This window comes from Abramis brama (assembly GCF_963993115.1).
Source record: "Abramis brama genome assembly, chromosome: 21".
Taxonomy (NCBI): Eukaryota; Metazoa; Chordata; class Actinopteri; order Cypriniformes; family Leuciscidae; genus Abramis; species Abramis brama.
Window position 1 is genome coordinate 27,468,648 of NC_139983.1, and position 27,970 is coordinate 27,496,617.

At 36.5% G+C, this 27,970-nt stretch overlaps 2 protein-coding genes across 2 annotated transcripts in view; both read left to right on the plus strand.

Annotated features, from left to right (window-relative positions):
* plekhh1 (pleckstrin homology domain containing, family H (with MyTH4 domain) member 1) overlaps positions 1-20,140 on the plus strand; it is a 43,050-nt gene extending 22,910 nt beyond the window's left edge. Inside the window, exons 10-30 of the mRNA XM_084097556.1 lie at positions 893-984; positions 1,112-1,259; positions 1,410-1,546; positions 2,970-3,080; positions 3,187-3,273; positions 3,795-3,953; positions 4,966-5,046; positions 5,237-5,416; positions 6,630-6,741; positions 6,948-7,060; positions 9,769-9,945; positions 10,066-10,163; positions 10,821-10,998; positions 12,661-12,816; positions 12,905-13,002; positions 13,098-13,239; positions 13,312-13,451; positions 13,945-14,074; positions 14,238-14,321; positions 16,883-17,029; positions 17,454-20,140. Coding sequence (XP_083953682.1) covers positions 893-984; positions 1,112-1,259; positions 1,410-1,546; positions 2,970-3,080; positions 3,187-3,273; positions 3,795-3,953; positions 4,966-5,046; positions 5,237-5,416; positions 6,630-6,741; positions 6,948-7,060; positions 9,769-9,945; positions 10,066-10,163; positions 10,821-10,998; positions 12,661-12,816; positions 12,905-13,002; positions 13,098-13,239; positions 13,312-13,451; positions 13,945-14,074; positions 14,238-14,321; positions 16,883-17,029; positions 17,454-17,636 — 2,753 coding nt within the window. The 3' untranslated portion in view covers positions 17,637-20,140. The remainder of the gene's footprint in view (positions 1-892; positions 985-1,111; positions 1,260-1,409; positions 1,547-2,969; positions 3,081-3,186; positions 3,274-3,794; positions 3,954-4,965; positions 5,047-5,236; positions 5,417-6,629; positions 6,742-6,947; positions 7,061-9,768; positions 9,946-10,065; positions 10,164-10,820; positions 10,999-12,660; positions 12,817-12,904; positions 13,003-13,097; positions 13,240-13,311; positions 13,452-13,944; positions 14,075-14,237; positions 14,322-16,882; positions 17,030-17,453) is intronic.
* A 1,462-nt stretch (positions 20,141-21,602) lies between these two features.
* The window catches only part of slc25a21 (solute carrier family 25 member 21), a 98,717-nt gene continuing 92,349 nt past the window's right edge, over positions 21,603-27,970 (plus strand). Inside the window, exons 1-2 of the mRNA XM_084096690.1 lie at positions 21,603-21,772; positions 21,974-22,055. Coding sequence (XP_083952816.1) covers positions 21,623-21,772; positions 21,974-22,055 — 232 coding nt within the window. The 5' untranslated portion in view covers positions 21,603-21,622. The remainder of the gene's footprint in view (positions 21,773-21,973; positions 22,056-27,970) is intronic.

Here is a 27,970-nt window from a genome sequence, read left to right on the forward strand (position 1 = left end):
CTATGAGAACCATGAATAATCTTATACACCACCATTCAAAAGTCAATATGTTTTTATTTTATTTTATTTTTTTTAATGAAATTAATACTGTTATTTAGCAAGGATGCATTAAGTGAAGACATATTGTAATGTAATGGAAGATTCCTTTGTCAAATAAATACTGTTCAACATTGGTAATAATAATAAATGTTTCTTGAGCAGCAAATCAGTTTAGAATGATTTCTGAAGGATCATGTGACACTGAAGACTGAATGGCTGCTGACAATCCAGCTTTGCCATCACATGAATATATTACATTTTAAAATATATAATAATAGAAAATAGCTATTTAAAATGTAAATCATTTTTGACCAATTAAATTCAGAAAAACATCCAAAACAATCTTACCGACCACAAACTTTTGAACAGTAGTGTATACTTGCTAGAAAAAAAGAAAGACAATCAAATAAAAAATAAGCAAATTAAAGGGATGGTTCAGCCAAAAATGAATTTGTCATCATTTACTCACCCTCAACTTGTTCCAAACCTGTATAAATCTCTGCTGAACACAAAGGACGATTTTTTTTTCCATACTATGGAAGTCAATGGTGCCCCACAACTATTTGGTTACAAACATTCTTCAAAATATTTTCCTTTGTGTTCAGCAGAACAAAGAGATTTATACAGGTTTGGAACAACTTGAGGCTGAGTAAATTATGACAGTATTTTTTAATTTTGTGTGAGCAATCCCTTTAAATGTACAAACAAACACCATATTTGGCTGTTTCACTGATGTCTGTAAATGAAATGGCCATATGAAATTATATTGAAGTGCCCACCCAGGCCTTATGAATTTTTTACAACTTTGCGGACTTTATGTAAGTGCCCATGTGTTGTTTGTTTGTGTCTCCAGTATCCACCCAAACTCAGCACTCAACAACCGGCCCCTTCACCCACCTCATTTACAAGAACATCAGTGTGCCTGTGTACTCCACGTTTAAAGGGGTAAGATTACATCAATATGATACCTAACTCGTTATATATTACCAGTGTCATGCTAAGTGTTATTGTACATAACAGGTAAAATCTACTTGTCTTTCTCATCATTCCCACAATGTTCTTCTGCCCTTAGAAGGCAACTCAGATCAGCAATGTCCCTCTCCCGGATGATGACTCCGGTTCAGAAGACGACAGCAGCTCATTGGCCAGCTTGTACACGTCAACACTGGGGCCAGATAAAAAGGGCAGCACCCCTGGCAGCCCTCGGGCTGTCAAAAGAGGTGAGGAAATCTGTAAAACAAATATTTGTATTTAACATTTGAACCGTTTTCCCCTGTAATTTGTGAATAATATAAGTGTGTAGCATTAAAAATGTTCAAAGTCTGACCCGGGATCAACTCTTAAACCATTTTACGTCTTTTGTCCTGCAGGTGTTTCTATGTCCTCCATCAGTTCAGAGAGTGACTATGCCATTCCTCCAGATGCGTACTCGCTGGACAGCGACTGCTCAGAGCCCGAGCACAAGGTTCAGCGCACCTCCTCCTACTCCTGTGAGAGTGTTGGGCAGGTACGTCTCTGCGCTCCTTCTACTTTGAGCCGTCTCCATATTGTCTTCTCATCTACGCTACCATTCAAAAATTTGGGATTTTTGTATTCTTTTGAAAAAAGTATTTTATGCTCACCGAGGTTGCATTTAATTGATCAAAAATATAGCTAAAAATTGTGAAATATTATTTCTATTTAAAATAACTGTTTTATATTTGAATACATTTTAAAATGTAATTTATTCCTGTGATGGTAAAGCTGAATTTTCAGCATCATTACTCCAGTCTTCAGTGTCACATGATCCTTCAGAAATCATTTTAATATGCTGATGTGGTGCTCAAGAAACATTTCTTGTTCATAGTTTTCATGTGATGTCCACCCACCTGGAGGGCAAAACGAGGCTTTCCTCCATTGCCCGCCTTTTTTTCACCAAGTTTGTACTAAAATACTAGGTAACACTTTATTTTAAGGTGACGTAGTTACATGTTATTACATGTGCTTACTATAGTAATAACAGTAAATTATGCATAATGACAAGTAACTAACCCTAAACCATAACCGTAACTCTATAGTTAATTAATATTATTCAGTACTTATATGAGTAAGTACAATGTAACTATATCACCTTAAAATAAAGTGTAACCCAGGCAAATCAGATGAACCCAGAATATGAATGCAACAATCAGTTTCTCGTTAAGCATTTTTCCATAAAAAGAAACATAAAGAATATGCTTAACTATTTAGCCCATTGTGCTCATATTCTGGGCTCATCTTCTTGCCTGTATAAAGTATGCATCATCAATAAGGTATATACTGATTTTTTTATACTGATTTGATCTTTTAATATCACTTTTAATCTTTTAGTACATTAAGGCACTTTAAGTGTTTTTCATATTAAGTGTTTTAGAATGTCCCACTGTTTTTAGTGATTGAAACACTGCAGCAGGCGCTGTATATGTATCACAAGTGCCCAAAACTTGCATTTTGTTCACACATTTTTGTGTTTCTTCTTTTGAGATGGAAAATTTACAGGCCTGTGCTTCAGTTCTATGGATGTTTTACCCTGCAGGTCTCTGCGTCACTGACTGAAAAAACTATGAATGATTATTTATGTTGAAAATGGTGATTCTTTGATGAATCGCAGGTCCAAAAGAACAGCATTTACTGGAAATAGAAATCTTTTGTAACATTATTGATCCCAAATCTTTCAATGGTAATGCATATATTCATATATTTTAGTACAAAGGTTCTTCAGATGACATTTGTGTGTGTGTGTTAGGCAATCTTTTCTTATGTTTTAGTTTTAGTCCAAGGGGGTCTGTAATACCTCGAGAAAGCTGTCTGTTAGCATTTCCATTCACCCCGATCCTAATCCAGTAACATCGATAGAAGTTGGAAGACGGGTTGTCCATGGTTAAACGCTTTCTATGTGTCTTTCTACATAGGAGACTCTAGAAAAGACAGGTTACTTGCTGAAAATGGGCAGTAAGGTAAAGGCATGGAAGAGGCGCTGGTTCATTCTGAAGAACGGGGAGATCTTGTACTACAAGTCGCCGGTGAGTAGACTTTTCCACAACTCTGCAGCGGTGTTGGAGAGAGAGAGTGAGGGAAGGAAGTTTAGAGTTACAGCGCTGATGATATCTGCCTTTGCTCTGTTCTCAGAGTGACGTGATCCGGAAACCTCAGGGCCAAATGGAGCTAAACTCCTCGTGTCATATAGCCCGCGGAGAGGGAGCTCAGACATTCCAGGTGAGAGACACTCTGATACACCTAAACAGCCTTTAACAAATCTGTCATCCTGAGGCTTTCAGAAACAGCCTGATATGGGTATCACATGAGCTTCGCTTGCGTTTTGAGGGAATGTACAGCTCTCAACTGCTGTCATTATTGGATTTTCAAAGTCGTAATAATAACAATAATTGGGTATTATCTATAATTTCCTCAAACTTTAATCTGTGTCATCACATCTGTTACAATTTCGGAGGAACTGATGATCATAATCATAAAATGAATATACTATAATACATTCCATGATGGCCAAGATTATTCAGAATCTTCACGCATCATGTCAAATCTTCAACTCACTTAATACTCAACAAATAGCATAGTTAAGGATGCACCATGTATCAGTTATAATGGATGGATAAATGAATTGGATAGACAGACAGACAGACAGACAGACAGACAGATAGATCTATCAATATTTACATTGAATATCTGCCATTTAGCGATTATCGGCCTACTTATTCTCATGTGCGTGTTGTGTCTAGTTAATTACAGAGAAGAAGATCTTTTACTTGGCTGCAGACTCTCCAAATATCCTGGAGGACTGGATCAGAGTTCTCCAGAATGTTCTCAAGGTCCAGGCCAGTGGACCAGTTTCCATGGATAAAGAATTCAAGGCCACGGTGCGAGGCTGGCTAACAAAAGTAAGAGTTCACAGGAGTGTTATGGAGGTTTTGAGTGAGAGAATGATTGAGTAAAGTATTTGAACAGTATATCTACTGTAGCGACAAATGACCATCTTGTCACTTAGAGGTGTTTGTAGGGCTATCTGACGCGTGGTTCCAAACAAATACACTTCCAGTCCAGTACTGCATTTATCTTCTTTATTTGTCTCAGTTCTGATGCTCAAACACATTGCAATCAGCAGTTAGCATGTCCTTACATGATTGCTTCCCCATTACACCTAACGTCTCTTGCTCTCTGATTACCTATATACCCTAAACCCATACTCCACCTAGTGGAGCATAATGGCACTTACATCTACATATAAATGCATATTTTTATAGGATAACAGTAAGAGTTTTGACATGTATAAAGCAATGAAGTGATGGCGATTAAAGGAGGAATGAGAATGAGATTACTGGATGACCCTGGATGATTCCGATACGTTGTCCCTGATCACAGGCTGTTGATAGACAGGTCAACTTGTAATTAATGTCAGCATGAAACAAAGTTGTGATAGTCTTTTCTTCTCTATTGTGATGTTTATCTGAGTGTGAAATGGCTTCTTGAACGAGAAAAAAAGTAAGCCGGGACTTGATTTTGTCTTCCTTTGGGACTTAATTGGATGGTTAGATGGTTGTGGTTTTCTGATCTCGTGTGAGTGACAGGTTGCCCTGCCCTCGCGCCGGTAAACACTTCATGAGAGAAGAGAAGAGATGAGCTGCAAGAGGGAGGGGAAGATATTTCAAATAAATAATAGTGATGTGCACGGATCAATTATTTATAATAAATACTACAATATTCCATAAAATTGTCATTTTGTTTTCATGGTGACTTTATGGGTATGTTAATGGCATGGTTTTTCCATTTGAATGCATTTGATTTGACCATACATTTTCAGTTTGATGAATGAACCGCAGATTTGATCTATTGTTTCTTTCTCGTATTCCTTCTCTCTCCATTTTTCTGATGATGTTTTATATGTTACTACAGGTGAAACATGGTCATTCAAAGCTTGTGTGGTGTGCTTTGATTGGGAAAGTCTTCTACTACTACCGTAACCTGGATGACAAGGTAGGTACTTTTAGCTTCCTTAAATTCAGAAAAACTGAGGGATTTTCTGTTAGTAGCTCTGCAAAGTTTTCATTTAAGCTGAAGTGTGTAATATTGATGTTAAAATAAAAAAAGATATTCAGGTAATTTGTCAATTAATTTATGCATATGCTGCTATTGTATGTTGAGATCAAATATGTGTTTGTCGCAGTTCCCACTGGGTCAGTTACGTGTTTGGGAAGCGCGTGTGGAAGAAGTGGACAGATCGTGTGATTCTGACGAAGATTATGAAGCAGGTGGGCGGGGCTTCCTCTCCTCTCACTTTACGTTAGTGGTCCATCCCAAAGAGCAAAGCCCTACCTACCTGCTTGTCGGCACTAAACAAGAAAAGGTACCACTCACACCACAAACGCAATCTGAATTTTGCGCTAATGCTTTGTATTTTGTTCATTAGAATGCCATATGTAAAAAAGTTTATTAATATGATATTAATAAAATGTATTAATTGATATTAATATCAATTTTCTGTCAAGGTATGTGATTACAAGTGTTGGGGAACTACTTTACTGTAGCTTGTTAAGCTACAAAGACTATGTTAGGATAACAGCATTAAACAACATTTGAGACAGATCAACTTATCAACTAATACCATCAATAAAACAAGATTTTTTTGGGGGTTGGTTAAGATTTTGTAATGTTTTTGAAAGCACTTTTTTCAAGGCTACACTGATGTATTAAAAGAATACAGTAAAACGATAAAATTGTGAAATATTATTACAACTTAAAACGGCTGTTTTCTATTTTGAATATATTTAAAAATGTAATTTATTCCTTTAATTTCTGATTTCCATTTAAGTTTTTCAAGTTGAAGTGTAAGTTTTTTATCAATCCAGTTACAAGCGGATGATGCTAAATACTGGTTTAAACGGGGTCTAAAAAGTTTTGAGCTTGCCCAATTGCGACCACTTCGAGAGCTAGTCGAAAATGCATTCGACTGGATTGCTTTCATAGTTTTTCATAGTTAGGATTGCTTTTTCATAATCTCCTACTAGGAATTTTCTTAGTAGAAAAATATGAGTTTCCTAGTAGGAAATTATTGTAATTTATTGCCATTACTCGGAAAATTTGACACATACTCCCTCTCAAATCATATTTCCTACTAGGACATCTGAATTTACTAGTAGGAAATATGATTTGAGAGGGAGTTTATGTCCAATTTCACGAGTAATTGCTGTTTCAATTTCACGCTCTTGTGGTCGAATGCGTTCGAACAGTCACAAAAAAACGCCTACTGACATAATGCATACATATTATGGGAAGCGCGCTAGCCAGACAGGATTTAAACTTTGTCGGCTGAAGACCCAAGTTTGGTTTGAAGACGAAAAACGTACCAAGCACAATGTTCTCTAGTCATTCCTGATTTAGATAGACCCTCCCCTCGGAGAAATCAGGACAAAAGTGATTGAAAGTGGACAAAAGAGAAGGATTAAAACACCAGGTGTAAACGGGAATGTCTCCCTCGTCTACTTGTGATTCGATCGACCAAAACGCATCTTAATACCAGGTGTTAACAGGGCCTCGGTCTCTTGCTGTCTTTCTCACAGGACACCTGGCTATACCACCTGACTGTCGCGGCGGGCAGTTGTGCCAGCCTGAGGGTGGGCACCGAGTACGAGCAGCTGATTGGCAAGCTGTTGGATGTCGATGGAGACCCAGGTCAGAGGTTACTTTTAAATATCTACTTCTAAAACACGTACAACTGCTTAACTGCTTCTCAAGTCACACGACAGACTGGATGGTTTTAAGTTGGGATAGACAGATAGAATGACTCCATCTAGACCCCAGACAGTGTTTACGACCAGTTCTGATGGCAGCTGTTGTGCCATTTGAATTTGTTTTTCAATCTGTGTTGATGTGTGCAGACTGTGCTCAGTGGAAACGTGAAGTGCTGTGCTTCAGTAAGGAGGGTCTGCGCTACCCCCTCACCACGCTGCCCTCCGAGGCACTTCAAACCGAAGCTCTCAAGCTCTTTAAGGTGAACGCTCTCGTCGGTGTCTTCTCTTTCTTTCTCAGTGTCCTTTATCCTTCTTTCTGCTTTATTCACATTCACACATCTCTCAAGTCTCGATGTCCTCTTGTTGTCTTTATCTCCCTTGAAGAATCACTCCCATCTCTCAAACACTTCTAAGTTGTCCTCATCCTCCTCTCCTGAGAGGTGATGGTGCCGTCCTGTCCCTACTGTGGACTCCCACAGCAGGATCAAAGGCAGTGATGGGAGGCCTTGTGCTCATTATAGCGCAGGAGATAAAGAGCTGGATTTGGCTCTGATTGACATAAAACCTCTCTGCGCTGTAGTCATGTTGAGGAAGCTGCTTTGAAATGATAGCTTAACAAGATACAAGCTTGTTTGTTCAATTCATGTTAATGAATTCAAATTAATCTCATTTTGAGTCTGAACAAGACTCAGAATGAACTCGACAAACAAGACTCAGAATGAACTCGACAAACAAGCCTTCTCAATTTAAAAAGTAATTTAACAAATCAGATATTTTATATAAATGGTCATCTGCTGACTGACTAAACGAGAGAAGGCATTTCGTTTGTTCAGTTCATCATGCGAGTCTCATTCACAACAATTAGAGAAAAGTGGCGTAAGAATAATGAATGTATAAAAATGGCCATTGATACAATTAAAATGACAATGTCATAATCTGTGTTATTTTAGTATAATTTATATACTATTTTGGATTGGGTTTAATTGATATAATTTCAGTATATTTTAATTTTAGTTTGCTTCAGTAATTTTGTTATTTGGTTAATATTTTTATTTAGCTTTAATTGCCTTTTTATGTCAGTTTTAGTTTTAGTAATTTTAGTACTTAAACTTAAAAAAAATTAAATGTTGATTTGGTAGCTATCTGAAATCAAATGCGCTTAAGTTTTTCATATACTATTTATTTTTCATATTATTTCAGCTTTATTTCAATTAACAAAAATGATTTGTAATAGTTTGTTTTAGTAAACAGTAACAACACTGCTCATAATGTATTTAGATTATTGTATTTTCCATTTCATAATAAAAAATTAATGCTCAGCAGTTCACAAAACAGGAAAACTGTTCTGTTGTCACTTGTGGGCGAAACACTTTCTTAGTAGATTTGTAGATGCAAATTTTAATAAATGATAAGATCTTTTGGTTGTGAATAACTTTTTTATGTTTTTTTAATGATTCAGTTGAGTGAATGATTCAGTGACTCAAAACACAAAAAGAAAATCACTTGACGGCACTTAACCTGCAGAAAGAGTCACTAAACGTATCAGTATATGAATGAATGAATCATTTTGTTAAATAGATTAAGAAGACTTGAGTCTCAAGGATGAATCAAAATCGTGCACGTGATATACTCTCTTAATTGTCTCTCAGATCATTCATTTTTAAAGCTACATGCTACAAAATGTTTTGCCACCGTTATTCATAATGCAGAGAAATATAGTTAGTATAGTTACTCCTCAGCAGTGGCTCTCAGCACTTTGTGTGGGAAATGGCACTAGCCCTGTAACGTCTCATTTTGAGGACAGGCCTAAACATTTCATTTTGAGTTCAAAGAGGATCGCTGACAGTGTTTGGAGAGATAGTCTCATTCCAGTTGCTCGTGGTTTCTCCCCAGGCTCCCATTTTCTATTGAGAACCCTGTTCTCCTGAGGTTTACAGACATTATGCCCTATTGACAGTTCAATGGCGTATCCTCGAGAGCTAGCATCATACGCAGCCCTCGGTGCTCTTTGAAGATCAGAGGCACTATTTAGGTAGTCATTTGATACTGAAAGAAAATGTCTCCCACTCTGAAGTAATGAATGGGGGGTCGACAGCTACATCCTGACTTGATTTAATTTGCATTGTAAGAGTTTCTGTAAGAGCAGAAACGGAATGTTAATAAGAAAGTAAAGCATGTTGTTGCATGCGCTGACTGTAGCAGCTGTGTGTGGTGATGTGTTGTGTGAGGTGTTCGCCATCTGCTGGTTTCTCTGTTCTCATCGGAGACACTAGTGCCATAAATCCCAATCTCGTTTGGCCTTTTAGGTTTGGTTTAGGTGTGAGGGTTTGGGTTAGTAGAATAAGTTGACATGTAGTTGCAAAGTTACTTATAGTCAGTAGAATGTCTGTTGGAGGAGCATCACAATAAAGAGTTAGCAGATATTAAGCAGACAGTCTACTAATACTCTAATGAGAGTTGGTTGACATGTAGTTGCAAAGTTACTTAGTTAGTAGAATGTATATCGGAGAGTTTTACCAAAAAATGTGTATTTTTTTATATTTTTTTTTATGTTTTCTTTTGAATTCATGTTGGTTTTATATTGTTTTCAAAAACTTACACCAATTTCAAGAAAAAAAACTATTGTCTCTTAAAATGTAATGTGGTGTAAATATCACATAAAAAGTAATAACATATTTTTTCTTACATCTTATACATATTTGAAGGCTAAGGATTGAATTAAATCAAAATGTAGTAATACAAACAAAAATAATAATAATGTAAATAATTTTTGGGGCAGTCACACCACATTATATTTTTACTTTTGCCTGATTGAGTTATTTGACATTTTTAGGGACTTTTTTTATGAATAACATTTTGTAATGTATTTTTGTATAAATTAATAAATAGGACAAAATGTGAAGTGTTGTGTCATTGACCCACATGCATACAAATAAGTTTTTTTTTTTTTTTTTTTTGGCCCTGTTAGTCTTGCCAGCTTTTCATCAATGTGCTGGTGGAGTCTCCCTCAATTGACTACCACACCTCGCTGGCCCAGAATGCACTGCAGGTGTGCCTAACACATCCAGAGCTGCAGAATGAAATGTACTGTCAGCTGATCAAACAGACCAACTGCCGCACTCCTCACAACTATGCCCTCACACAGGTCAGTGTCATATTTGTGCAGACACACACTTTACTCTGAATCATCAGATCAAGTGTTGTATCTCTCTCTCTCTCTCTCTCTCTCTCTCTCTCTCTCTCTCTCTCTCTCTTTCTTTCTCAGTGCTGGCAGCTGTTGTCATTGTGTGTGGCTCTCTTCCTGCCTCAGCATCATTTCCTGTGGTACCTGAGACAGTACCTGCAGCAGAACGCAGATCCCAGGTCACTGGCCGTACTGGCCCTAAATCCTCCTATCAATTCAAGTATATAGTTATATATCTGACTATATAGTTGTAAACCCAAATATATATTTATGTTTGTAATTTATACTAATAAATCTGCATATATATACAGTAGATTGTAAATAGTTGTACTATTTATAATTAAATATATATAAAGGATTTCTAACAACTGTATATTTTATATATCTGTAAATCAGATTCACAATTGTATTATCAGACTTACAACTATACACTACCATTCAAAAGTGATTTTTAAAAAGTTTTTGAAAGTCTTTTATGCTCACCAAGACTGGTTTATTTGATAAAAAATACAGAAAAAAACTTAATATTGTGAAATTTTGTTACAATTTAAAACAACTGTTTTCTATTTTAATATTTTTAAATGGTTATTTATTCTTGGATGGCAAAGCTGAATTTTTATCATAATTACAGAAATAGCAATCTTATTACGCGCTGTGGGAAACCCATAATATGTAAGTGGGAAAAATCTGACAATGAAACTAGAGAAATTATGTTTGGATTTAAGGGCATTTTGTTGTGTTTACTGGAAAACAAGACTAAGGACTGATTAGAATAAGGGTTTTGCAGTGATGTCTAATGTACTTGAAAACCTGAGTTTGTTTATGTACACTCACAGGACGGAAGTGGGGAAATATGCTGTGTACTGCCAGCGCTCAGTAGAGAGAACTTTACAGAATGGAGAGAGAGAAGCAAAGCCTTCGCGGATGGAAATTCTATCTATTCTGTTGAGAAACCCCTATCATCACTCTCTACCCTTCAGCATACCTGTACACTTCATGAACAACACTTATGAGGTACACAAACACTTTCAGTGGCCCTTACATTTACCCCAATAAAGCTTACAGTATCATATTTGATACGCAAATTTCTAACGCCTCTAAATTATGAACATGATCAAAACTTTGCTGAAAAAATCTGCTGTACACCATCTACTACAAGCCTTCTGATTTAGAGATTATACTTTTTAGTAAGTAAAAGGCCTTTTAGCAACTTTTACTTGACTATCCATAGTTTTTTGGAAAAATCATGTTAAAATGTTAGGATCAAATATGACACACCAGTCTTTTGGGGAATGTTTATTTGTACATCTCTCAATCATCATTTTATTGCATTGCATTATATGTTTGCCCCCACAATAGAATCTACAGAGCTTTGATCATAAAACTAAGCATTATCATCTTACTAAGACATTATTGGGAGGTAAAGAGTGACAACTGATATCTATATGCATTTTATGTAAGTAGTCAGCCATGCTGGTATAAAAAGTCTCATTGATTTACATTACAAGCTATCAAAATTTAATTTTACTTTTTGTCATATAAATATGGCAACTTCACCAAATTGCATATTTTTGTTCAGTTTGGGCCTCTGAATAAAACCGAGGTGCAACTGTGACAGCTGCCGCTGACGAGTGCCAGGAATGTTTGTAATGGACTTTTTTGAAGTCAAAACAGGGTTCACAACCGATCTAAATATTTATACCTTGGTCCATTTCTGTACATAATAAAGAGTAAACTATATACAATAGCATCTTAGTAAGATATAAGTCAACATTTGAACAGCTTTAAAGTTTTTATATATGCATATATATACATATACACATTTGTATCATTAGATATTTGAGTAAGTTTAAACCCAATACTTACATTTAAAAGTGAAATGCAGCACTTTCTCGTTGTCACTGGTGCGCAATGCATCTTGGGATAGGCTAGGCTGCGAAGGATCCACTCGTTCTATCCTTAATGGCTCGGGAAATAAAGGATGCATTTATAGGCCGCATTCGAAGGAGTCTTTGAATGGAGACAGCCCTCGTCACGCCACTTCAAATGCAGCGTTCGAAAGATGCAGTCACTGAACACAGCTGAGCCGTGAAAGCCTAGTGTATCAAATATGATATTTGACAAAAAACACATTATGCAAACTTTTACCTGTTACACCTGATATTTTATTCTAGCTTCATGCATTCTTTTTTTTTATCAACACTTGAATGTAGGTTAGTTTCATTTAAAAAAAAAAGCAACATTTTGGACAAAAAGCGGTGTCACATGTGCATAAGCAATGCTTCTACAGCTTGTTTCTGCTTCTTCCCTTCCTGTGTTTTGATCCGGAGATTCTGGACTCTTTCAGAAGATGGGTTATAGCACCCCCACCATACAAAAGTGAAAACACGGATTGCAGAGTTAAGTTGCAGTCAGGACGGATGAGCATTCACACTACACGTGCATTTACACTACGACTACCTCCATATGTGGTTGCTTGTGTTCTGGTCAGAACAGGTTTTAGCCCTCATTTACACCTGTATTCAGCATTGACCACTTGTGATCCGGTCACAAAAAATGCATGGTTGATTCCAAGGGTAAACAGGTCCTTGATATATGATATGGAATACATAACAGTAGAAAGTTTTACTATACAGGATGTTCTTCATACCATCTTATCTTTCTCCACCTCTATAGGTTGTAGGTTTTGATGGTTCGACCACAGTGGAGGAGTTCCTGAACACAGTGAACCAGAGGGCAGGCATGAGGAAACCACAGATTTCAGGCTTTGCGCTCTTCACTGACGACCCCTCTGGCAAAGACCTGGAGCACTGCCTGCAGCCCAGCAATAAAGTATAATATGTACATTAAATATTACAGATTTTATAAAGTACATTTTCTTTGCTGCAAAAACTTTTTTTTTTATAATCCTCTGGTGCAGATTTGTGATGTGATCTCAAAGTGGGAACAGGCACTGAAAGAACTTCATCCTGGAAAATATGAAGGAACACGGATTGTCCGTCTCACTTATAAAAGCAGGTACGTTTGAAATACGGTGGTCTCGTACGCCAATGAACAATTATGAATGTTTTTACCAATATTTTAATAATGTTAGTATTCAATCTTCCTCATAGGCTGTGTTTCCGAGCTCAGGCTAAGGGGGAAACTGAGCGAGAGCGCCTTCTGCTGGCCTATCAAGTAAATGAGGAGGTACAACAAGGGCACTTCCCTGTCAGTAAGGAACTGGCCCTGGAAGTGGCTGCGCTGATGGCACAGGTGTGTGTTGATCTAAATCACATGAGTGTATCTGAAGTGGTGGGTAACAAACACAACTCAATTATCTTTTAGGTCGAGCATGGTGACCTAGACCGGCCAGCAATGTCTCCCGCTGGTTCTCCTCAGCCGAAGACCCAACAGGTCCTTCTGCAGGTACTGGAGCGCTTTTACCCTAAACGCTACAAGCAAGAATTCAGCATGGAACAGCTCAGGTAAATTCACATTTATTTGATTGAGTATATTATAATCACGTCACATTCATGTTTATTATATTATATTATCATTTATCTTTAGCATTTAAGTGTATACTATTTAATTTAATATAATTATATAATATTAATATAATTAATGTCATAATTATTTTATTAAATAGTATAATCAGTATAATAGTTATTTCAGAATAATTATAATTTATATGATAAATGTAATAATTTATCTGTAGTTTAACTTAAGCAAGAATTTTAAAAGTTAAGAATTTGAAATTAATTGCATGCATTAACAGCCCTTTGACAGCCCTTATATATATATATATATTGTATGTACGTATATATATATGTGTGTATATGTATATATATATATATATATATATATATATATACACAGTATGTATATACTTTGCTTTATTGACATTAATATGCTGTTTTAAGAGCTCACTGGATGACACTCTATACAAACACTCTATTTAATAGTAAGTTTGTCCCACAGGGACCTCGGTGAGCGTTTGGCCACTAAGTGGTCTGTCCTGGGTGGGTGCACAGCCTCCGAATGTGTGAGAATCTATCTGACCGTGGCCCGCAAGTGGCCTCTGTTTGGGGCCAAGCTGTTCAGTGCCAAGGTAAGTTCAGATGTAGAAGAGGCTACAGTTTCCAGAACCACTGCCAAGATTACGTGGTCGCAACCTCGACCACTTAAAAAGGTTTTCAGATGTACCTTTTCACAAGAGCGCTGTTAAAACATGACAGAATTTCTCCTTTTACTCCCACTCTGTTGGTGCACAGCCATTGCCTCCCTCTTCATTGGATCAAACTCAGGTGTGGCTGGCTGTAAATGAGGATGGGCTGAGTGTCCTGGACTACACAATGGTGAGTGTATGTGGATACTTATAGTTTCAGAAAGTAAGACTACGTTAAAGGAATATTACGGGCCATTTACAACTTAAGCTCTTAAGTGTGCTGTTAATTACCATTTAGACTCCCTCAGGTTGTAAAAACAAATGAAAAACATACTTACAGTAATGTTCTTATAATGGAAACCTACAAGTCAAAAGTGCAGTGCAACTATAATGCTGTTTTGAGAATATAACAATAACAAGGTATGTGATGTTATTACAATGTAATTGGAAATATCTTTTAAGTCTATAAGCACATAGCTGAGTCAAAAGGAAATACATTTAGAATACATAATTCAGTCATGAAACTCTAACCGAGCACTGATTGGTTCCTCTAACGCTGTGGCATTAGCCAACCAGATGTACTTCCTAATCCACGTAACCATATATTCCGTACATGTCGATCACCCTGCTGCATGATTATGAAAAATGTTGTTTACCCCTCCTCCTCCTCCTCTTCCTCCTCTCTGGTGCAGATCTGCTATAGGGGTTTTAATATACTCTTGCAGCAGCATGTCCTTATGTGTTATTTTAACTAAGCTGAACAAATTGTTGTAGTGTTATATATTGTTGTAGTAGTGTATGTACATTCAATGCCCCATGCTGGTTAAATAATTCACTCCGAGAGTTGTCACGATTCAACTAGTGTATTACTGGAAATGAACAAATACTCCAATACTGATCTCAACCAATTAACATTTATACACATTTGCTGTTCCAACATATCCCACCACTTAAAATATAATAATGTTTTAGTAATGTCCATGACTAGCGCACGACCAGACGTTCATTCACCTAGAAACGTAGTCCCAGCTCAAAAGAACAATTTAATCAGCTATAACAAAAATATGAGCTTCATATTTCTGCTTTTACACCTCTGGTCCTCAAGCTTGCTGGGCCTCTTTTGTAAGTGCACTTCTTTTCAGACCTTTAGCGCCCTCTCTTGGCGCGGTGCATTTCTCAATCCTGCTCTTATGTTTCTAGAACTGTATAAGATCTATCTGGCACTGAGGGAGCCACATTGGCAGGTGTGCTGGTTTGAAATGTTTATTGACCTGGAAGTTTCCAAAAGCTGTAGTCCTGATATCTTGCCCAGTTGGCTGTATTCTCACTTGGAGACGTCTAGCTGTTTTGAGAAAGAATAAACCGGGTCAGGGCAGACTCTGTAATTTTCTATTTTTATGTCTTCTTTTATTTTGGTTTACCTCTTCATCCATTCACTATTCTCACCAGCTCACTGAAAAAAAAATCCAAACGGGAACAGAAAGCCAGTAACAGTAAAAACTTTAATATTGTGAGACATTTTTACATTTTAAACGGTGGTTTTTATATTTTAAATATATTTTAAAATATATTTCTGTGATGACAAAGCTAAATTTTCAGTGTCACATAATCCTTCAGAAATCATATTAATATGCTGATTTGGTGCTTCAAAAAAACATTTCTTATTATTATCGTCAATGTTGAAAGCAGTTGTACTGATCAATAATTTTGTGGAAACTGTGTTGCAGTATAAATCGATATAAAAGTATTTACTAACACTTTTGATCAGTTTAATGCATTCTTTCTGAATAAAAGTATTAATTATGGAAGTAAAATAATTTCAAATGTAAGTAGTAAAAAGTATTTGCTTTAAAAAAAAGAAGAAAAAAAAGAGTATAAACTTAAAAAAAAGAAATGGCTGAATCGTGGTCAGTGGACGAGGTGCAGACGTTCCTCTCGTTGGTTGCCGAGGAGTGGATGGGGAAACACGGAATGAAAAATTCGCATTTAATATGATGATATCATGGCAGTAGAGACGGCAACTATAACGATCAGTCCCACCCACTTTGAAGCGTTACTAACTGCAGTGGAAAAGCAACCGAGCTAAAGCGAACCGAACCGTGCCGTACCGAGTCGAGTCGTACCACGCAGTGGAAAAGCGAAGCGAGCCGAACCGTTCCGCGCCGAGTCGAACCGTACCGAGCCGAACCGAGCCGTACCATGCAGTGGAAAAGCGCCATATGTTCGGTAATCTACTGCTTTTCCTGCAGTTCCTGGACGTCAATGTTGAATTTACTGTCGAATTTGAACCACTGAATTTGTGGAAGTGAATTTGCAAAGCGAAATAAAATGGACCGAAAATTGCCTGTTGAATATTATAGGTTGTATTTTTAAACAGTTTGAATATTTTGGAAGTGAAATATGAAAGGTGAATATGGATTATTGAATTTTTAATAATGAAACGGTGTTTGAAATGTTTTTAATTGAAATATTCACAGCTTAAATATTCAACCATGTTGAATTTCAGCCCATAAAAATGCAAGTCTTAAAAATACAATGCATTAAAATGCAAGCATGGTTAATGCAATGCCTATGTTTTTTCAAGTAGTGCAATTCAACAGGCTTTTTATTTCAAAAACACTTGACATTATTTTACTTCCATAATTAATTTCTTTCAAAAACACCACACACTTTGAATGGTAGTGTATATGTTTGTTTTTGTAGAGTCCAATAAGACAAAAATTCTCAATTTTGTGTGCTCTAATTTTTTAGCACCCATTCGCCACATATCCATACCAGTCAGTGATCACCTTCGGAGGCTGCAAGGAAGATTTCATGCTAGTGATCAGCCAGATTAAAGACCAGGCTTTGGGCAAGAAGACTGTGGATAAACTTTTATTTTCACTGGCTAAACCAAAGGTAAGACATGCTAAGTTACAAAAGAGAAAAAACAGTTTAACTGCATTTCCAAATGCTGCCAGTAAAGACAGAATTCTGATATATGTGGTGTTTTTAGCATTAAGTTTTATTACCCATCTTAGAAATCTTATCTTAAGTGTGTGTGGGTAAAATCAGATCTTAAAAACAGATCTTAAAAACTCATACGCCCCATCTGAAACCACTATCTGAATTACATCTGATGGTAAAAACAGGGGTTACATGATACAGGAAGTGCTAATGAGCTCCACTGAGTGAGGATCTGTATTCGCATTTCTGTGCTTCAAGTCTTTTTTGTCTAGATACAGTAAGAGCAAGTTAAATATGGAAATATCCATCTACTAAAGAGTTTGCACCTCTGATTCTGCTGGTTCATTGTGTTTCTCTCTCTCTTTCAATGATGTAGATCCTGGAACTGACGCTCCTCATGGCTAGTTATATTAACTACTGGACCTCAAGCTTACCAGGGGCCGGTAACCAGACTCAAGGCTCAGTGCTGGCGCCTCAAGGAGACCGGAAGCTCTGGGACATCGACAGCCGGCACTTCCCCTCAATGACATACACAACCAAAGGCCCCACTCTCCTTTAAAACCTCAGTCTCCAGGTGTCTGGACACATCCTCAACCTATCGCATGGTCCGCATACACAAACAAAAACACATTTTGGGAAACTTTAGATGATTACATTTGGGATACAGTTCAAACTTTTTGTGTTTGAAGGTTCAAACAATAAACTGGAAGAAAAAAGTTATTTATTGTGCGAAACGGTCAACTACTTGCACACTTGTTCGTAGTCCAAATACAAAAAATAAACACATCACGAAGTGGGTTTTTGTAGTAACCCACCCTGAGAAGATCACCCACCGAGTCGGAGTAGATCCAAGAGTATTTTATTCTTGAGTGCAAAAAGATTGGCGCTCATTTTTAAGGAATTAGAGCTTTTAAACTGGACGTCCAGTTAAAGACATGGTTTGACTTTTTTATTTGTGCGTAACATGATTTTGTTTCATCTATGTCTTTGTTTGAATTGTCTATGGTTTAGTTAGATTTTTGTTTATATTTGTTCAGGACATTTCCACTGATTAACGGTACATTAATTAATGGTACCATCAGTCATATACAGTTTATACCATCAAGTTTATACAGTGAATACTTCATCAGGATGCGTAGAAACAGATCATCTCTATTATATTAGCACATATGTGGAAACCAGTTAGCTAACCAGTATAGAAAGGGCAGTCTTATGTGGTACGAAACTCAAGAGTGGTACTGTTAGTGTGTCTAATGGTAGTGTAACAGGGTTGATGAGTTGTTCTCATTTATCCAAACAGGAAATGACATCATCAGCACCTCATCAGCAAGTTACAGAGTTTGGGCTAAAAGTTTTAGTTTATGCTCTCATATTACGTGCCATGTACTACCAAACATAATGCTTCATCTGAGCCAATCTGTTTTCATCTTAACATAGTGACAAGTTTTATGTAATACAGTAGTTGCAAAAAGGCACACACATATTTCATATTTACTTATACTAGCCATAGCCTTGCCTTTTGTATAGAGAAAAAAATCGATGCACACCCCACACATTTCACAACATTACGTTAATATGTGCAGGATCATATATTTTCGTGAAGTTTGTAGCTTGAGAATGGTCATAATTATATAATGATATCCAGTGCTGGGTAGATTACTTACCAATTTGTATTTCATTTCTGACTCCAAATTACATTACAAAAATTGTAGTTAGTATCGTAATCCATTACATTACACATTTAGGGTAACATAATCTGACTACTTTTTGATCACTTTTGACCCAACTCGTTTATCACATTGATTTAAATAGGATAATATTGTACCATATTGATATAAAAATACAAAGAGAAAGAAAATATATTCCATTCTTTATCAACAACATGAAGTGCATTAAACATTACATAACGTCAGGGTTTCCCAAACTGGGGTTTGTGAAGGAACTGCAGGGGGTTTGTGAGTTTATTGAAAAGATAATAAATAAATAAATCATAAAATGAAAAATAAAAATAAAAATTCTAATAATAAAAATGTGTTAAAAAGACATGCCTTTCAAAGACATAGCAATATGGTTGAATGACTTACGGAGTGATAATTCAAATAATAATTAATGTGTTCGTCAGAAGCTGATTCGATTTGCAATGTTGAACTTTTGAGAAAAGGCTCCTTAAAAGTGAAATGATTTCTATAAATCCAGAGCCTCTCAGTTTTCCATGGAATTATCGCCACCTGACTAGTGGCTGGTCGACTGGGTGACAGAAACATGAAATTTAAAATGTGAAAAAGAATAATTAGGGAGAATCAATAAATTATTAATGATTTTCTGCCATTGTGTGAGAAATATGTAAGCATGTAATCAATAAAAAGTAACTGTAGTCTGATTACCAGTATTTTAAAATGTAATCTAATTACAAGTACTTCATCTGGATTACATAATCAGATTCCAAAAATGATGTAATTAGTTAATACCCAGCACTGATGATATCATTATGACATATGCAGAAATTTGATTTTTTTTTTAATATTAAATCGTAGCATAGTTACGACACAGTGAAAACCATTGCATGCTTTCAACCATAGAAAATCCTTTTATTTTATTTTTTTCACCATAAATCATAAAACTTAACCACAAATACAAGTGTTATCTACATTGTAAAAGAGAGAAATGCAAAGAATTATCAAGAGTGTTTCAGAAATGGATAATTGACAAAGTAGGTAAAGACACACTGTACCCATAATATGGTAGATTCTGAAAGATTTGAGGGTGTAGGGATGAGTTTTGAAAAAGCTGTAATAATGATATGACTTGAATTATTCTATGAATCAAACCACTTTCTCTGAATTTTGAATATTTATTTTGTCATTTAGAAAAATCATTTTTGGTCTAACCAACTTATTTTCTTTAACTTTAGTGTTCCAAGCAACCGATTGGAAATAATGTCGCTTTTGTCATTGTTAAGATTCAAGGCCAAAAATGTGGCAGTACAGACATTCAGAAGTGATGCTGTGAGAGCTTGAGATTTTATATGCCATAGAGATTGTTGCAAATAAAAAGTTAATTGTGCTGCCGTTTCTTTTTCGATTTTTCATTTCAAGGAAAAGCTCGATTTGTGGACTAAATTATATAACACTTACGCACAGTATGACTATTATGTTAAGTTCTTCTTTTTCACTTATGTGAAAAACATGTCTCCATTCAACTATATTTATCAAGAAAACCTTTTCGTTTAGGTTTAGGCTAAAGGCTTTCTGTGTCCGTAGCAATCACAGTAAAGCCTCAGGAAAAAATGTACAGAACAGTTTGTTTAGATTTACTTGTTATTATATTGCAGAAAACACTGATTCATAACTGCAAAAGTTCACAGATTTGCTGGCCACCGTGTGGGTTTATAGACGGGGTGGGGTTTTCTCTGCTCTCACACTCCAGGCAGGTCAAAGTGCTAATGGCATTTCCCTGCCAATAGCCTGCTATAAATTCACATTTGAAAATTAAACGGGGAAAAAATGTGTATGTTCTAAGCTAATACGGTAATATGCTCATTATTCAGCCACACTCTCTCTAAGCGAGTTGTAACGTTGCATTAGGGAAAGCATGCTTTTCATTGTTGCCTTTTGCAGGAGGGGAAAAAAAAAATCTGTGGCTCACTACATGGTTTGGAGGAACCCCAGACTTTCTCAAGGATCTATTTTTATGTTTCACTTCACATTTTAAATGACAGCTTTTAGTTTATGAGACATCAAGTAAACTATTTTAAGATCCGGGTTCTGTTGTAAAACTCAACAAAATACAGTGACATATCTGAATGTTCCAAACTAAAATGCATGTTTGAGCTGTTTTAACTAAAAGCAAGATGCACTGACATAGGCTATCTTAAATATGTCATGGCCATTGTTTTGTCTCAGGATGCACACCAGTAATGTTTTTTTTTCTTTTTTTTTCTAAGGCACGTTAATAAAAGCTACGTAAATGTCATATATGCTGGCTTTATCTAAGCCCTGTCTGTGAAACCAGGCCTTTAAGTCACAATGTATGAATTAAAATCGATGAATGGTATTACATAAAATATTAGTTAGCATTTGTTTAAAAAACAAGCCAAACATTTCACAAAAAAAGTTTATTGTTTTAAGTGATAAAACATTAAATATACCATTCAAAACTGAGCCAAAAGGCATTTGAACTTTTGGACGAAAGTGAAACGTGATGAACTACACAAATTACTGATTTGTGATTACTCTTCTAGGACACCTGTGTGAATTTGAAGGGAACTGTCTTCATCTAGGCCTATACAAATCGCCTTGAAACTACATATATTTACAGAAAATGCCTGAAAACGTTATTTCTGATAACAAGCTTTAGCAAAACTGTTTGCAGATGAGAATTGCTTAGGTTTTTAATATAATACAGTGACATTCAGAATGTGAAATACTGTAAATAAGCAATAGTACCGTATTTATTAGCTTATTATTTCTACTCTATTACATAATTCGTTCGCATTCGCCCTCTGCCTGTGGCCCCAGTGAACTCTGAATCTGTCTCCGAGTTAAAATGAAACTGCATTGCCCAAGAGCGCGCTCACACACACCGACTCCCTCGTTTCAGCTCGCGCGCGCCAACACGCCGCGTGTCAGTACAGCGCTGCATCTCCGTAACGCGAGGAACTACAATACACAATATTTCCTGAAATCCCAAACTAAAGTAAGGTTTAAACACACACGTGTGTAGTCCGCAGCACTATATCATGCGGCTTATGACCACATTAACATACAAACTAATTTTTCTAGGCCTTTTCAATTTAATTACGCATTACATTTCACTGAGACTCTGATTAATTATAAAATAACGAATCGGTTTAAAATGCGGCAACGCTGCTATAACATTTTTTCCTTCTCGACATAGGCCCGGAATCAGAAAATGACATCTAAAAAGCAAACTTTATTGAGAGAGGCGTCTCATCAGATCATTGCGGGTGGATCAGCAGGTAAGACGCCCTTCAACTTTCTATTTTCACTCAATCCGCAACTTTGTTTACCAACTCGTTCAGTCTCACGCGCGGCGCGTGCACATTCAGCACCAGTTAGCAGACACTGCAAACCGCCATGAGGTGCGTGCGAAAGACTTTTCGTCAGGGATTTTATAGTATAAATCTGCTTACATTAAATAAATGTGTTTTGATTTGTAATTTTAAAGTTGACCAACGGACGAATCCTTCAACCGGATGTCTGTCTGGAGATGTACGCGGGATACACGCGCACTTCAGTTAGTTCCGTTTACAAATCGTTCCCTCAGTTTAAGACGCGTTCTCTTCACGGATTTATAACCCATTTAGTTTATTCTTGGCAAAAGTAAAATGTTTCTTTAGCTCATCCTTATTATGTTTACTTGGTTTAAATGCCATCTGTATATTCTATAAGAATGAGTGATATTTTCTTTTAGTTTGTGAATAAATTATTTTTTATTTGATTATTTAAGTTCAACAGCCAACAACGCCCAAATGACGCTTGCGTACATAGAACACCAATTGTTTTATTAATTGTTTTATGTAGCTAATATACATCGAGCAGACAAGACGGAAGTCTGCACATGTGTAAAAAGCAATGATGCCAACTACTTAGCAAACTACTAAAAGGCTTCATTATGCATTTTGAGCTGGTCAAAATGTATTGGCAGAGAAATAGGAAAATCTACTCATTAGGTAGCTTTAATAAGAAAGAACCGGTGTTGTGACATTATTTTGTGTGCCATTACAGAAATGAAGTCTGTGTTCATCAAATTCGTGATGTCACGAGGCTAAAAGAATCTCAATTGTGGAATAATTTTACTCTCTGATATCAAGCAGACTGCAAAGTTTGAGCTTATATTGTTTGTATGATGATCTACCAGGCTATTTTAGCAGTGACAATGAAGGATTTTGAACTTAAGGTACCAGGTTTTAACGTTAAGAAAATTAATGAATAACAACTTGCCCTTTTCATTTAATGAACTTTGCATCATATTTAGCAAAAAAGCTTTCTTTCTTTCTTTCTTTCTTTCTTTCTTTCTTTCTTTCTTTCTTTCTTTCACAGTGGTAGAATAACCCAGTGTTATTAGCTCGCACCTCCTGCACTTGTCATATTCCCTCCAGCTCCCTGTTAACGAGGCTTGGGAGCGAGAAAAGTTAATTTGTGTGTGACCTGGTCACAGGGATTGGATTGGGTCTGTGCTTGGCTTCTCTCAGGCTTGGACTGACTCTCCAAAATTGCTTTTTTCCCCCCTTAAGGACACAAGAGTTAATGTCACTGCAGAGCGTTTTATATATCCTACCAGGACTCATTTTACAGCCATTCCATCCAAGCATATATTGAGAAATTGGGGCATGTGTTAAAGTCTGAAATTAGGGAGAGTTAGGCTGTATCTAATAATGTGATGTCAAGTTTTTTAATCTACCACAAGGGGGAAGCATTATACCTGGCATTGATTGTAGTCTCAGAGCATTTTTCAACTTTTGGTTGTTTTTCATGGCTTATGGAAATGTAGCAAATGTGACTATCATTCTGTGACAGTCCATCTGTTGTAAAATCGATACATTTAAAAAACAAAAATACACAAAAGCATGTGAGAGAAGGTCATTATGCGACAGAATTACTTGAAAATGTATTTATAATTTCATCAATTTGACTCTTTAAAAACACACATTTTAAATATCCACTCCATCCTTTAAGTATTGTCTCTTTAAGTAATTAATTAATCAAATCTGTGTTGTACTAAATCAGGTTTTGTTTCTTGCAGTATATGACAGTATTAAAAAGTACACTAATATTTACTGACATGCCTTTTATTTAGGAAATATTCCATCTATATGGAACTATTAGCTGACTCATAAGACAATACACAGTGCACAGTGCAATCCAGCTTTAATTGTGAAAAATGGTCCTGAATTACTTTAGCCGGATATTGCGATCTTTACATTTGCCCAATTATATAAAAAATTCTCTTTCATAAGTGTTCTTAATGGGAACTTATTTTCCTTTCATCATTTATCTTAGTATTATCCAGAAGGTCCGGAAGAACGGTCAGATGTTACCTTAAGTGTTTTTGGTATTGATTTCCTCTCCTGCCCCTGTTATGCAGAGTAATTTGGTAAGATTTACACAAAAATGTTTTAGTTATGATTAGTTTCTGTGTAAACGTATCCGCTGACTGCAAATGGAGTGTGACGGGAAAAGACAGACAGCCTAAGTATAATTGAACTCAGTCCACAGCAGACCCTCACTTAAAACACACTCAGTCCTCAACTGTTTTAACTGGTGCATAAGTGTGAAATAAAGTCTAGGAGCATCAGACGAATAAATCCATGTAGCCTCAATCGAGAAGAAGAAAGGAGTAAAACAAGATCAAATAAATACAGGTAATTAAAAGGAGAACCCTGGGAGAAATATTCACATTAGATGTCTGCCGCAAACGACCGCTTCCTCTCCGGCCCACGACTGGCCGCTACAATCAGAGCTGAATTAGGCCTAATATTTATTTCCAGAAACAATTGTACATGCCTCAGCAGGGCAATGATTGGACATGTTGTGGACAGATGTTTAGATGAGCTCATGTTTGAATGTTGATTTTGGAGGGTTCTTCTAGTCTCCAAATCGCCGCCGTACACCCACTTCTGTGTCGCTTTAAGACTTTTGTCTTTTTGTCACTGGACACAGTGAATTCTGTGAGCAAGCTATATAATCAGAGTTCTAATGATATTTTTGTAATTATGCATAAAGTTTGACTGCATTTGTAGTTCGCTCCTCGATGTGGAGAAAACCGTTTTTGAAATGGGGCAAAAACGCAATTAAACCATAATAAACATTACAAAAACAAACAGAGGAGATTTATTGACTGCTACGACTAATTACCTCTAGAGGAAATGTGCAGGATCATAATGTCACAAGAAATCAGTTGACTGCAACCAGGCATGAAGTATAATGGTAACATATGCAGCAAGGAGCTTAGACTCTCCAAACAGATCATATACCTCCCACATGTACCTGAAGTAGATTGGAGCAACCCTTAAAAGAGCGAACACCACAAATGTGCGCAATATGTGTTTGTTTACACCACGATTACACCATGGATTACTTTCTACTGGTGATAACACATCACTCCCTCTAAGTCTGACCCATACGCCTGCGAGAACTACTGTCGAACTACTGTTCGCATGAGCCGTATGTGGGTTGTCGCTGTTGTGTCAGCTGTTTATCAGAGAGCCGGGTCTTGAACGGATGGAGTTTAGTCTGCCGGGGTAATGTACGAGCCAGCCAGGGGCCACCGACGTTATCTTAATGGTATGATTTATGGAGGTCGCACGCTGAACTGAGCAGAGGATCCGCGACAGATGGGGACGTGCGTGGGAGACGTTTCTACTGTAGATGCACACACACACACGCTCATCCATCATGCATTTTGTGTTGCTGTAAGCAATGAGGATAATTGCGGTGTTATGGTAGAGTAGCGTGATTATGATTGTTCGACATGGGAGGCTGTGTCTGGGCTAGCGCTCGTGCTCATTTTCCGGGGGAAATTGTTCAAATGAGGCCTTTGGAGCGAACTGAAAAGACTGAAGGGAGCTGGCTGGCTACAATAAATACAATACGTTCTATCACCCGATAACGATGGTGATCTAATCAGTGTTGTTAATGTTAACCACATTCATTTTTGATAAAACATAGGCCTAGTCTTAGTGTTTGAATGACGTATGTGCCATTGGCATTTGAAATGCCTTTAAATGTTCTGAAATGAGTTTTCTATGAAGAAATCTTGGCATATCTAACGTGAGTGGGTAAACGCTGCCTTTAAAGTCTGTTTACTTGTTCCTGGTAAAGAAAAATGTTTTCTTTCGCATTCTTTTATTAAATGGTAACTACTTCTGACTCGGAATTATTATGAATCCGTGGTGAATAAAGCTATTAAGGCAGTGTTTAAGATTAATGTTGTAGAAAATGCAGCCTTTCTAAAATCTTGACCTTAGTTAATGAAGTAATTGGATGCCTGTGAATATAATAAAGTTTACAGCAATAATTGCAAATAATGATAACAACTAAAAAGAACTGTTTCCATTGGGATACATCAAGATGCTCTCAAGGGTGAACTTGACCTTCATCCTTCATGTCTATGGTCAAAAAAATGCATCAACAGTGTTTGAGGAGGGGAATGATTTTCCACAATCCAATGCAAACTTGTATTCAATCAATTTTGGTAGGCTACGTACATTAACCGTACAGTAATGTAGTCTAATGCACATTTAAAAACATTTTTCCATCAAATTTGCTGTGTCACTTGAAAATATGTCTTATTGCGCAAGTAAAATGGGTTGCTAAAACATTATCATGTTGATTTTTTAAAACCTTTTACACAGTCCCTCAAATAACCAAAAAACAGGTGGTCTGACATAACATGAAACATAAAATATGAGTCAAGGGAGGAAAAAAAAGAGTCTGAGATGTCAGAGATTTCCAAAGGAATGAATATATTAGAACATGCAGTAATATTGGCCGAACACACTGTATTACATACTGTACCGTAATACAGCACATGGCAGCAATAACATAGCTGGAAAGGAAACTGGCTAACAAGCTATGCTTAATTGAGCACTTAGTCTAAGTAGTCAAGGGCCATAGTTTGAATGACCCTGTAGGAAAATGAAACTGCACGGTAGATGATACACTGTGTGTGCATGCATTTGCGTGTATATTCACTTTTTCTTGGACCGCTGTCCAGTTGGCTGTTGTTCGACCTTGTAATTAGCACAGAATGCTGATATGTCTTTTGGCTGGAGAAGAGCTTTTGATGGAGTGATCACAACATTGCATTGATCGTAAAGTCTTGTATGAACGTATTCCCATAAAGGCTAAAAATAATCTTCTAAGGAGCTCTCCTTAAATTCACTTTAAATTTGTAATTGTTTCTCAATTCACCATGCTGTAATTTGCAATGACTTAACTGTGGTGGAAAACTTGTGTTTTGCTCTGTTTGAGAGACAAATCATTGTCCCGTTTCAGCTTTATATTGTCTGGAAACGTCGGGGGAATCTCTGCCCAGAGTTACAGTTCTGTTGTCGGCCTAGTTTGTCATTTGAAGGAGAACCAAACATGTCAGAATTTTTGGTCAAATACAAATGTCATGGATGAAACAAAGTCAAAAAGTAATGTATACATCTTAACTGAATCTAATTTGAGAAGCTAAATTGTAGAGAATTACAAACCTAGTCTTTTTTATAGTAGAAATGTATGACTTATATTTAAAAACATAGGTACTGTCAAAAACAACAACAGCCAAAAATTCTTGATTGTTGGTTCTTTGCACTTGTGTACAGTGGCTAAATATTAATGTCTTTACATTATTTACATTACAAATATAATTTATTTTAAAGATGCTATTATAATGTATTATTAAAGTTTGGGGTCAATATGATTTAAAAAAAAAAAAAAAAAACTTAGGTTAATAGTTTTATTCATTTCTGGAAGCATTAAATTGATCAAAAAGGACAGTAAAGACATTTATAAATCAGAAAAATGAAAAACTATTATGGATTTTTGAAAATGACCTTTCATGTAGTGTGTAACATATCTCTAAGTGAATGAAAACATCCTGCAAAGTTTTAAATTTGAAAGTGCACCATATATGAAGTTACTGTCTTTCAAAAGTAAGAGTCGACTCTGAGTCAATGAAATGAATCGTTTTTCAAACTAGGCATAAGCCGTTTCGTTGTGACGTCAAGACGAAACATTAGCATATTGCCCGCCCACTTATTGCGCGCGCCGACACCAAGGAAAACTTGAACCTCAGACAGGCAGCTGATTCCTGTGGATACTGGATAGCATCATGTCGAGAAGACACTGTGCTCTACAATGTGAAGGTAGAGCCAGTTTTTTT